Consider the following 12,181-nt stretch of genomic DNA (forward strand, 5'->3'; position numbering starts at 1 on the left):
AAGAGTTATAATAAAAGTCAAACTTCTATGAAATTATGACGTATAAATAACGCTTGCACTCCGTGGACTATCAAATCCGCTGAAGACTTTTCTTGGTCCGACTTTAGTACGATTACCTTACTCATGTAATGAAATGTTTAAACCGTTTAAAGTTTAATTTGCAGTTTAACCGTTTTGATGATGATCATACTCAGATAAATGCGAAGTGTGCAGTTAGCTAGCTTTATGAAAATAGGCATATACACAATTATTCGCCAGTCGATGCAATAGGTAAAGGGAGCGTGCGTGAAGTATGATCTGTCGGGGGCAGCATAGGAGCTGCCAGATTTTTGGCGCAAATGTGAAGTTTATGCTTTCGGTGTATGACTACACGGTGTAACATGAGAAAACCGAATAATTTTAACAGCGTATTCCTGATCATATTTAGAGACAAAAATGTCCTATAAACTTTTTTGAAATCCGCCTAGTTTCAGATATAATTATTTATTAAAAAAAAAACAAGTTTTTATTGTTACATAGTGTAAAAGGCCTTTTTGATAGTGATGTTGCTGCTATGGGACGTAGTCTAAATATCCTTATTGATAGATGTCAAAAAGTGACAAGTAACACTTTGCAAAAAGTAGGTTCTACAAAAAAAAATGTAAAAATCAATTTTAAGTGACAAGTTTACCAATAACATTTATTTTTTATGTACAAATACATTCAAAAACTCGAAAAAACAAAACAAAAAAAAAATTTTTTTTTGGCGAAATTGACCTAAACTCATATTACATTTTTTACTTCTTTTGACCTCAGAAATGCGTGGTTAAAATTATTCGGTTTCCTCATGTTACACCGTGTATAATGTGAGGCCATAAGATGGCAGAACCTACTATGCACAAGAAAACGTATGAGAACGGTAGATCAGGTAGTTGGCAGCACTTGCTAAGGCAATGTAGATGTTTGTTTCCGATTCAGGCCATGCTTTAGACGGCAGACCTCCCAACGCGCATAAGAGCTGTATAAAACTTGTTATCGGTATGGTCGGCGGTGGAACGGCTGCCTTCTTCTAGCAAAGCACGATGGTCGTTTATTAAATTAGTTATATTTACTCAGTGTCCAAAGGGCTCACGTGAACTAGCCTATGTGTTTACCATGATATTATCTTGATTTGTAGGTTCTTTACTAAAAAAACTTTTCATTTCATTTCATTTATTTCATGCGAAAAACCATGGATATAAAGGTGTTACATATAGGTTTGGTACATGGTCACCCTGCAAGGGCGTAGCACTGTCTTAAAAACTAGTTAAAAACTAAACAGTTTATTTATACAAAACAAGATATGTTTAAATTGGTAATTGCAGTGGAAATATAATAATAATCAATTGGTAATAAATATTTAACATTAGTGATTTATCATAATTATCGTCATACATTATTATTATAGTAAATTAGAATGATAACAAATTAAATAGTAAAAATTAGTTAAATGTCAAGTCGTTACAGTTAGAATTTGTTAAATTGTCATCAAAATATTCAGTAATAAACTCGGCAAACTACTTATTTTCTTCTTCTTTTTATGGCGCCGTCTCCTGGCGGAGGTTGGCTATCATTAGGGCTATTATCACTTTTGACGGTTTTGTTTATTTTCCCCTTGATAATAATTATATTGTCTTTAAATCAGATTCAAGTCCCAAAAATTTTGAATTTTACAGTTAACCACAACACCTGATCGTATTGTATCATAATATTTCGTATATTTAAATACTAACTGTAAGTCAGGAAATCACAAAACAATTTTTCTCAAAAATGGACGGCAAAGTCGACTTTGCCGTCTAAAAAATAGGTCGCGAAGCGCGTAGTTTATGGTCACTCAAAAATTAAAAAGTTAATAACATTTGCAGTCTCGATTTTGGGACTGCAATGTTGCATACAAATTCCATTATTTGTCGAGTTCCAAACTTTTTAAAAGTTGAAATGGCCATATCAAATGAAGGCACAGGCCCATTAAACAGCCAAACAGATGATTAGTACCGCGACTATTTAGGTGTCTCAAATAGGTTGGCGTATTTTCGGCAGAAAAATACACTTCTATTTTTTTATTAAAAAAAATAAAAAGGCGGCAAGGGCTTTTTTCTGTGAAAATATATACGTAAGAACGTTGCTTTTGTAAAATATTTCTATGATATTTATATTTCTTGCACCATTTTTGAGAAAAGCACTATATATGACTCGGCTGGAAGGCTACTTGCTGGCTTCGGATTCAATTAAACGGACTCCCAAGGTCGTCCGTTTAAAACGAATCCTCAGCCTGCAAGTAGCTACTTCCGAGCCTCGACAATAATGTACTATTATTAAATTGTATCTTCATGCATAGAAAGTAAGGTCGCTATTGGAGAAACACGTCGTCGTCGTCTTAAACGTGTCTGAGCAACATGCCTACAATCATTCACACATTCGCTATCGCCGCAAATCGATTCAATATCGGTGGAATGCACTACAGCAGCTCAACAGAGGCACTAGGCAAGATTGCGGGCACTTTGTATTACTATCAAATAAATTACAAACGTTTTGGTACATTCTATCGTGGGGCCAAGACTTATAAGTTTTTAATGTTTTTTATACCAAGATCTAGGTCGTCTAGAAGGTACCTAGTGCCCTTGTTTCTCACCTAGTGCGCTAGTGATAAGCCAAGTTACAATGAAATACTAAACCTCCGCTAACCGCTGCACGGCGGGGCTTGAAGTGTATAATAGTATACCTACTGAAGCACTGGGTACACTTTATAAAACAAAGTCGCCCACGGTGCCAGGGTCCCTCTATGACATTTGGTCGAGCACCCCCCACCTAGGTCTGACCGTTTGGCCGGGCCGTCATACATTTTTCTGACCGGAAGCGGTAGACCAAAAGTCGGGATTTTCTGGGGGTAAGGATACTACACCTAAACTATCGTGAATATTCATGGTATAAACTACGATAAATAAATAAATTCTCGTTCTCGAGAACATTCTCAGAAGTGACCGAGAAATTCTCATGTGGAAAGTTTCGCAACTTTGGAAAGTTCTCGTGCGTGCATTGCTACCCCCACCCGATGGAGGAATTTGTTTTATCCCCGCCGCGTCTGTTTGTTTACATGTACTTACCACTTACCTATGTTCGCAATAAACTCAAAAACTTCTTAACGGACTTTCATGCCGCTTGCACCTATCACAGAAAACCGCTGGCACCTAGCAATAGATTGATTCTTTAGGAAGGTTTAGGAATATACATATTTTGTTAAGGTTTTCGTGCGAATCCGGGGCGGGTCGCTAGTATAAGAACACTTGCACATTTGTGTACCTGTTGCACAAAATACTATTAATGTAAGTAATGCAATACTAATTTCCAACCGTGGTCCAAAAAAGGAGGTTAAACTTTAAACCCACCGTTGCGGTTAGCGTGCTGTATGCAATATACCAGCAGTATACCGCTGTGACCCGGTCATACCAACAGCGACTGTTTTGATCAATTGGGAACCTTATTACAACCACATAAGGATCACCAGTAGTCAGTTTTTGTTATTGTTAAGAACATGCAATGGCTCCACGATTAAGATTACCGTAACGACTTGAGGCGAAATAGGTCTAGTCTAGCGTCTAGACTAGCTTTTTTTTTACAATTTATGAAATGTAGGTTGATGTACTCGTATACCACCAGTGTGACACTGACAATTACAGCTGACCAGGGTGCTGGTAATGTATTCGCTAATCGTATGTGTAACTTACTTTCTATGCATCTCGCTCGTACTAGCATATTAGTGCGAGTGAGGTGTAAATATGTCAGTTTGACACTGCTAAGGCAGTCGTGGTATAAGGCTACTGGCACAGATTATATAATAGTTCTTACGAACAGATACTTATCTCTCAAACAAAACGCAACTACCTACCGTTTTGATACCTACACAAAAATACAATGGAGTGACCTTCAACGCGCCGCTCCCCGCACCGCGCGCACCGGCACAACGCTAGGGTTGCTGACGCTTTGAAATGATAAATAAATACCTACTTAAACAGCGGATTGAAATAAAAGGAAAGCTAAATCTTAAATTATACCTAATATTCCAATTTAGCGTTAGTGTTTGCGAAATAGTCATTTTAAAAGGTCATATGTCCCTGCAGTAACCGCCGTTTTATAAACTGTGCAAAAATCCCAGCAAGAATTAGTTTTAAAACTTCGTGTAATTTAAAACCAGATAAAGATTAATTTTACACAATAAAGAAAAATAATAGAAACACATGAATACAGGTAATTAATTATAAGTTAATCAGAGCAAAAATGAGTAGGCACTTTCCGGTGTAAAGTTAACTTAATACTGTCATTAAAATAAACATTTACCAAAATAGATTAAAAATTTGCTACCTATTTCAAATAGATATCTAAAGTTATACATTTGTCATACATAATAAACATTACATGTTTAATTCAATAGTAGGTACCTACTACCTACTTGTAACTATCGTAAAAATTGACAGTGCGGCGCGCAGTGACGTGCGTACATGAGCGCGTGTGGCAACCAACTGGCTTGCTTTTCTACCGTGAACGGGAGCAGATTCGTAGGCATAACTCCGACCTCGCGCGGAGAGTTCCATAGGCCTGCTACTGGTGAGGTTTTTGAGTACCCTCTCAGTCAATGTATTTTACCATTATTAAATGTAAAGTTTTAACAATTGCACGCGTCCGACATTTCATTTTCTACGACAGGTGAAAAAAATCACGTGATGCTTTCTATTAAAAACTGAAGTGTCGGACGGCTCTTATTAAACTCAAGAAGGCCTGTGTTGAGGGTCATCGGGCAACAATAAAATTATATGATACTAGACGGGCCCGCAGCTCCGCTCGCGTAAATGAAATAAAGAGTTCGTTTTATGTTTACTTAAATACCGACATTATTATGTATTCAACCCTGCCATGGTTTAAAACTGTAATAGGGATTTCTTATTTGTAGCCGTTATTTGGATAACTCAATTCGCAAATTTGTCAAAAAATGATGTGATTTGATAAAAGGCAAGATTGTATTTTTTCATCTACACGTATTTATTTAAAACTTGTTTCAAGATAAAATTATTATTTGTTCTTATAAGCCTAGTTGCAAAAACGTTCATTAGATTAATTTTCGCCTTAAAACGAATATGGACGACCACCGCCCTTAAATCGCCTTTTCATACAAATAGGTAGTCTAGTCCTCTCGGTCTTGCGATAGCTCTCGCCAGTCGCCATGGCCGAGCTTGAGCAACTACGTCGTTTCAGCGGTACCTAGGACGCCCACTCGGGCGTCTCCCATTTTGTTGTCCCAAGTACCTGCGCTCTCTTCACGGCACGATCCTCTCCCATTCTCTCTAAGTGTCCGAGCCACCACTGAATTTAGCCGCTTTTGTCTCTCAATATTTCGCCACTATATCGGACCACATCCTTATTTCTATGGCAACAAAATTATATTACGATATTTGGCTGACTGCTGACTGTATATTTGCTTATTTTTATCAGGTCGCTCAATAATATCTGAACATGCACTTTAATCTACCTACATAACTTACTATCAACTTTGTATTTTTGGCCCATCTCAGCATTCTTAGCCCGTTCCCCGGACGAATGGCAATGTTTGCCGAAGCCGTGAAAGTCAATCTGAATAATATAACTCAAAAATAAATTTAAAACAACAAAATACAAATTGATAACAATAATATAGTAATTACTTTGATTGATAAGAATGATAAGTCATATATGACATAAATCACTCGTATGGGCTCTATAGACTAAGGTTGAGGTTGACAGCACTTTTTATTTTACTTCGTGTAAAAAAACTCAGAAATACCTGTATACCAACATGACAAACATAATTTAAGTTACTAACTTACGGATAATTTGGTCTAGGCTGTAGCACCGCCAAACGAAAACAACCGAGAGTTGCCGAAAATGGGCGAATATCGTAAAATCAAGATTGTTATGAAAATTTCTTTTACTTATTGTAAATTAAATACGCATAGAAAGCGATAGTTTTTATATTCTAGTTTTATTCCCATATGTAGATAATAGATTTAAACAGTTTTTTCTTATCATACGTGCGTTGTATTCGAGATACGTGTCAAAAACTTTTTTAGAAATTTGTAAGGCGCCATCTCTCTTCTTCGCTCGTTTTTTATCCCGTTCTGGTTTTTCAATTTTATATATATGATTGATATTATACAAAACAATCTGTGCTCTTCACACAAATAAATGCCATTACCGGTATTCGAACCCATGACCATCGGCTTCGTAATGGTAGGGTCAGTACCGACTAACCCAGACTCAATTTTATAAAGTGTGGTATAATAACGGTAAAGCTCACAAGAAAAGGCCACAGCCCGGCCTTGAGATAGTTGAGATCACCTGTCGATCTGGCACCTGTCTACCGATAACTATATTTACATACGGAACCGGGCGGCGAGTGGTGCATCGCCCTTATGCTGGCTGTACGTACTTACCCATCTTTATGATAATTATATGGGTAATTGGGTACAATTCGGTCCGTCTAAAGTGGGAAGTAAGAAATTTGATAATATTGCAAATGCCAAGTAGTGTTAGCTTGGCTAGACTCTAGGTTTTAATGGAAACATCCTTTATATTTATTATAGTTTATACTTACTCTTACAATATACCGAGGAGAAGTTTCTTAAGTTGCGAAACTTCTATGAAGAATATTCTCTGGAACTTAAATTTAATAAACAATCTAATCGTGTCAAGACCGACGTAGACACATGCCAATATTTCGCCTGCCCGCTTTACTGTTATGTGGCGTGTAATATTATATATTACATAAAACGTTAAAGTTCTCATGGGAACATTCTCACAAAAAACTTCCAAGTTTCTTCATGTAATTTCTCTGAAATTTCCGAGAACATTTCTGCAATTTCTGCAATTTGTACATTGCTAGTCAGTGCTAATTCATGATTCATTATAACACAGTGGGTATTAAAAATTGAATTTTTATATGTACTTGCTTAACTTAAGATAACTAACTACAACTTATCTGATACCTGGCGGAGTTGCGTTCTCGCGCGAGTCCATACTTGAAGTCGCGCTAGATATGCAATGGAGTCGCGCTAGAAGGTCTGTTATGATTCTCTTTCTACACCTCTATAATGTATACTAACCATATAATAATTTGTTACAGGGTTCAGCCTCCTGCTCTGGGTGGGAGCTCAGGCCGCGAACCCGCTCGGCCCCTCCGAGAGGCCCGAGGCTTATTTCAACGGCAGCTCCTACATACGACTCTCGAGGCCTATATCGCTCAAGCAACTCGTCGGCCTCAACTTTCGGACATGTGTCGGTGAGTGGACATTTTGTCTTGTAAGGGCTCCGTAGGCAAGGGGTGAATAAGGGTCCTGCTTGAGGCCTGTGCACACCGGCTTGCGTGTGCGTGACGTGCAAGTGCGCGTGCGCTAAAATGTTGGAGTCACGACGTCTCGCAAGCGGTGTGCCGTCTCTCATAAGGATCTGTATACTACAAAGCCGCACGCGCACGTACATGTCACGTACACGCAGCCGGTGTGTACAGGCCTTTGACCTAACTAAGGGCAAAATGGTTTTTCCGTTTAGGTGATAAACTGGTAAAATAAGTAAGAAATTAAAACTAAGTGACAATGCCCGGTGGACCGGTGGACTTGATGGTCACTTTTATCCGTATGATATCATTGATATCTTTTTCAGTTTATGTGACAAAGACGAATTGTTGGGAAATCAGTAGGACAACAATAGTAATATTATACTGATTTATACATAAACTAACCCAATTCCCCCAATGGAGGCGCCACTGGACGGTCGACGCATTCTTAAGCGTAAGCGTCAATCTAATAAATCTGTGGAAAAAACAGGCTCATGATTTTTCCCTTAGACTCTTCGTACACAAGTGAGTAATTCCATAAGTATGTTGGATATGTGACTTAGGTATGTGCAAAAATAATAAACACAATCCTTATAAGTTGTGGATATACGAGTATTGTATTGATACGACCCGATAGTATCAATATGTGGCTTATGTGACTCAGCATAATGAGTCATGGGCGAGTAAGATGGCGGCCCTCGAAGGGTCACAATAATAAATCATTATGATTGGCTGTAGATTAGCACGTTTGTTCGTAGACAAGGCTTTTTGGGTGATGGGTAGAATGTTCACTATGTCATCCGGGTCATGCAGCACATTGTGCATTAGGCTCATAGCACACTGCATCCGATTCGCAAGTGCAGTATCAGCAGTGTGCCATGCGCCTAAGGTAAGGTTTTCAATAGAATGCGCGGAGCGCTGAGGGTCTGAGGTAACGGCTGAAATCCACAGACAATACTACCTACGATAGCCATGAAACTCATGGTTAAAAGAAAAACAAATATAAAAATCCGGGTGTGACACACGGTTACATCATTGTCGAGTTGACTCTTCACAGCATCCAAAAAACCGAGCTTGCTCAAATGATCAAACAATAGTCCAAGTAGCCGTTTTTACTAAGACACCGTAAGCACATAGAACTAATAATATGGTAGATAAAGCTTGAACACGCCAAAACGTGGGCACATAAAATTACAAATAAATAGAAAATAAAGGTCTAATGGAGCGAAATATATATTGAATATAATTGAAAATATTATAGTTTATCATGCTAATATACTAGACTATCATTTCAGCCTCAGGATTTGACATGTCACAGACTTCGTGATGACCAGGACACAGGCACTTTGCACGACATGATTACTGTATGCTTAAGTAGTCCAAGCCAGAGTTATTTGCGGATAAGTTGATAATATAACTTTAACGGGTGTCTTTTTCAAATATTCATTGATATGGGCCCAGTCCATTGCCATCCGCCTTCATTTATTACCATCCGCCAAAAGTACCCTTTTGGCATTGTCAGCATGTCCATCATGTTAATACCCCTTCGTCACTGTTATAGTGTAATGACAACACGATGAATGCTACCAAAATAGTAACTGTGAGCTGTGGCTTCTTTAAAATAGGTTTAGGTCATTTTCGCAAATGTTTCTTGCATACATTTCTATAGTCAATGTCCCTTATGTGAATTAACGGCGTCGCTTGATGCAATCACAAGTAGCTGGCTCAACCAATAAATAATGGGGATACTTAGCATTATTTTTATCTTGCAATCTTCGGGAATGTATTAGCAACTCATACAAGTCAAACTTTTTATTTTGTGTATTGCTTGAAGTATGTATTTCTATAGAACCATCGTCTAACACCTAACACGCTCAAATACGTTAAAAATGATCAAACGTTTTAATATCCTACATTTTGCATACAAATTTCATTTAGCACCACTATTTTGGGAGCAGATAAGCTCTTGCTAGCTCTTAATTTAACTTGACTTCTCTTTTTGTACATAAATTTGAGATATTTGTACGTTTTTTGCAACATAAGAAAAATTTGGTTTCGGTCTTTATGTAAGAACGCTGTATTTTCCTAGTTTCTTTTTTTTTCTCATTTGTATCTCGTGTTATTCTGCTTTCTGGTTGTCTTTCCATTCATTGACGTCTCCGCAACATTTCAAAAACACAAAAACTAATCGATCCTCGATATATTAACATTTTCACAAGGTTCTTTAGCCTAATCGACTTTTCCAATTCTATTGGTGCAAAGTGATTTCGCTCAGTTATTGTTTAAAGCTCGTTATCATGAAAACGAATCATACAATTGACAACTATTGTGGTATCATATATTCCTCATACTATAGCGATTTTAATTTAAGTAAAGTAATAAAATTTAACCACCCTTTCCAAAATGTATAAGCAAAAATGTGTGCCCACGTTTTGGCGTGTTCAAGCTTTATGGTCGACTATCCCATTGTAATTCATCACATCATCATGATCATGTCAGCCCATTATCGTGAGCAAAGGCCTCTCTTCTATAGTACGCCACCTGAGCGAAGCCCATCCAGAATTGATCCGCAATCTTTCGAATGTCGTCCACCGTCCACCCAACCAGCCAATGGATGCCAGGCGTTTCGTTCATCCGAAAGCGGTTACATTTGAATTCAGAGGGGGCTAACCATTGCTGTACCTTATACCATTAATAATAGTCGAATTATTAGTTAAACAGTGTGAACAATGGTAGTCAACCGGTTAACGCGCAAATTCGCCGAACACTCTCGGTTAATCGTAACCGTGGAATAAATTATACGCTTCGATGAAGGTTTACAAAATATTGCATGAAACTAGTCTGTCTATTTATATACGAGACTGGACAGTCCAAGTTAATTATATACATAAGGTCGGATGTGAACATTAACATTCTTGACTAAGTATAACTTGTATTTTTTTTTATATACATATATCATCTATTTGACGACAAACGCAAACAATACATGGATATATGTATACTTAAACTGTTTTGTATTATGGGTGAAACGTTGGATCATATCCATTGCCAACTTGTATTTTTTATACAATTTTAATTAATGTTAGACGACCTTATTGTGAAATTAGTAACATAAAATTTGATCTGTATAACAATTAAATATTTAAAAATGATATTGGATTGAGTTGCTCGCACCGGTCTTGCTCCTGGTTGTCTTTACGACGGCAGCATGCCGCGGCAGTTTCAGGGGACCATCCAGTCAGCGGCTTGTCACCACCTGTTTCGATAACGTGTGTAAGCATTGTTATGGCTGGTGTCCGGACCTCTCGGCAATAGCCCAATCTTTTGCTCAGCCAAATTTCAACACCATAACAAACATGCTCCACTGTATTTACAATAGGCTCTACGCCTGCTGGGAATGATTTACGGGTCTCTATTTGCCATGAACATTTACGTAACATATACATATAGATGTCTGGTACTTCATGTTCACTAGCCGCACCATCGCCACCATCATCTTTCAGGGCGTCCGCTGCTGGTGCGGGTACACGGAGCGGGCGCACGCACGCACGCGGATGCCATTGCGCGGGCAAAATCCGTCGTCGCGCCTACTATTTTTCACTAACACGCTCACCCGCTCCAGGCAGCGGACGCCCTCATAGATTAATAAAAGCGTCCCGTATTTTTCAGCAGTATATTTATTTTTAGCACAAATTACCCGGCACACTGCGGGTCGTATTCCCGTGAATAATTATCTCGAAACATCGCTGTGGACCTTGTAACTCTAGAGGTGATTACGTGATTAACGTGCATTGTAGGCCATCGTTAATATTGGTCTACTCTTGTATAACAATATTACTGACTTTTTACTTCTAAGTACTATATATCCCAAGTAACAATTTGTGGTACTATAGCAGTCGATAGAACGTTTCCTAAATACCACTTAAGGTCCTATAAAAGACCTATGAAGGTTGTATAAAGCCAAAATGGCGCATCTTTAGTGCCATTCAGTGATATAGTAGACCTGTAGCAGTGTCAGTCGTGACGTTTTAGGTCTATAAAAGTGATATAATGCATGATTCTTGTTCTAATTTGTTGTCAGAAACGCCATTATAGTGTCAATTTATACTATAGTAGCATTTGAGATTCCATTATAGTGCTTGTTTTATACTATAGTAGTATTTGAAATTCTATTATAGTGCTTTTTTTATACTATTGTAGAATTTATAGTTCCTTTACTACGCAATTTGCTATCAAGTTTTCCATCAACTGTTGTGAGTGGTTTTGTTGTGTGTTTACTTCACAAAAACGGTAAGTACTAAGTAAAATGGTGACAAGTAAAGACTATATTAATATGCGTCATTTAGATGTCGAATAATTCGGTCCTTAGCGCAAAAAGTATATGGGACGGAAGTTTTACCGTTAGAATAGTATTAGGTTAATGAGGAATTTTAAATGCCCCCTCGATTTATTTATGATTTTAATAAAATAATTTAATAAAATATTATGATATTCACCATATTTACTACTATACAGCCAAGAAGTAAATCCGACGCTTTTATAGGCTAACTATAGAACTTACGACGAAATATTCACCGCCATCATGATTAAAATTAGGGTTCCAAAAGAATTTTGCTGTGACCCAGTTACACCAACAAACTCTTTAGAAAGACGTAGGATTTTTTTTTAATTAAGATGTAGTTATTACTGTTGTTTTCTTTTTCAGTGTTATTGGTAAAAAAATGTGCTAATAATGGATGGCGATAAATATCAAAACCGTCACGATTATATGCTTGTATTAAAGCATTGATGATAAATCTGAAC

At 37.6% G+C, this 12,181-nt stretch overlaps 1 protein-coding gene across 1 annotated transcript in view; it reads left to right on the top strand.

Moving 5' to 3' along the window:
• LOC134678434 (protein crumbs) overlaps positions 1-12,181 on the top strand; it is a 104,358-nt gene that overhangs the window by 27,112 nt on the left and 65,065 nt on the right. Inside the window, exon 2 of the mRNA XM_063537010.1 lies at positions 7,169-7,324. Coding sequence (XP_063393080.1) covers positions 7,169-7,324 — 156 coding nt within the window. The remainder of the gene's footprint in view (positions 1-7,168; positions 7,325-12,181) is intronic.

The sequence above is a fragment of the Cydia fagiglandana genome, chromosome Z, assembly GCF_963556715.1.
Source record: "Cydia fagiglandana chromosome Z, ilCydFagi1.1, whole genome shotgun sequence".
NCBI classification, from domain to species: domain Eukaryota; kingdom Metazoa; phylum Arthropoda; class Insecta; order Lepidoptera; family Tortricidae; genus Cydia; species Cydia fagiglandana.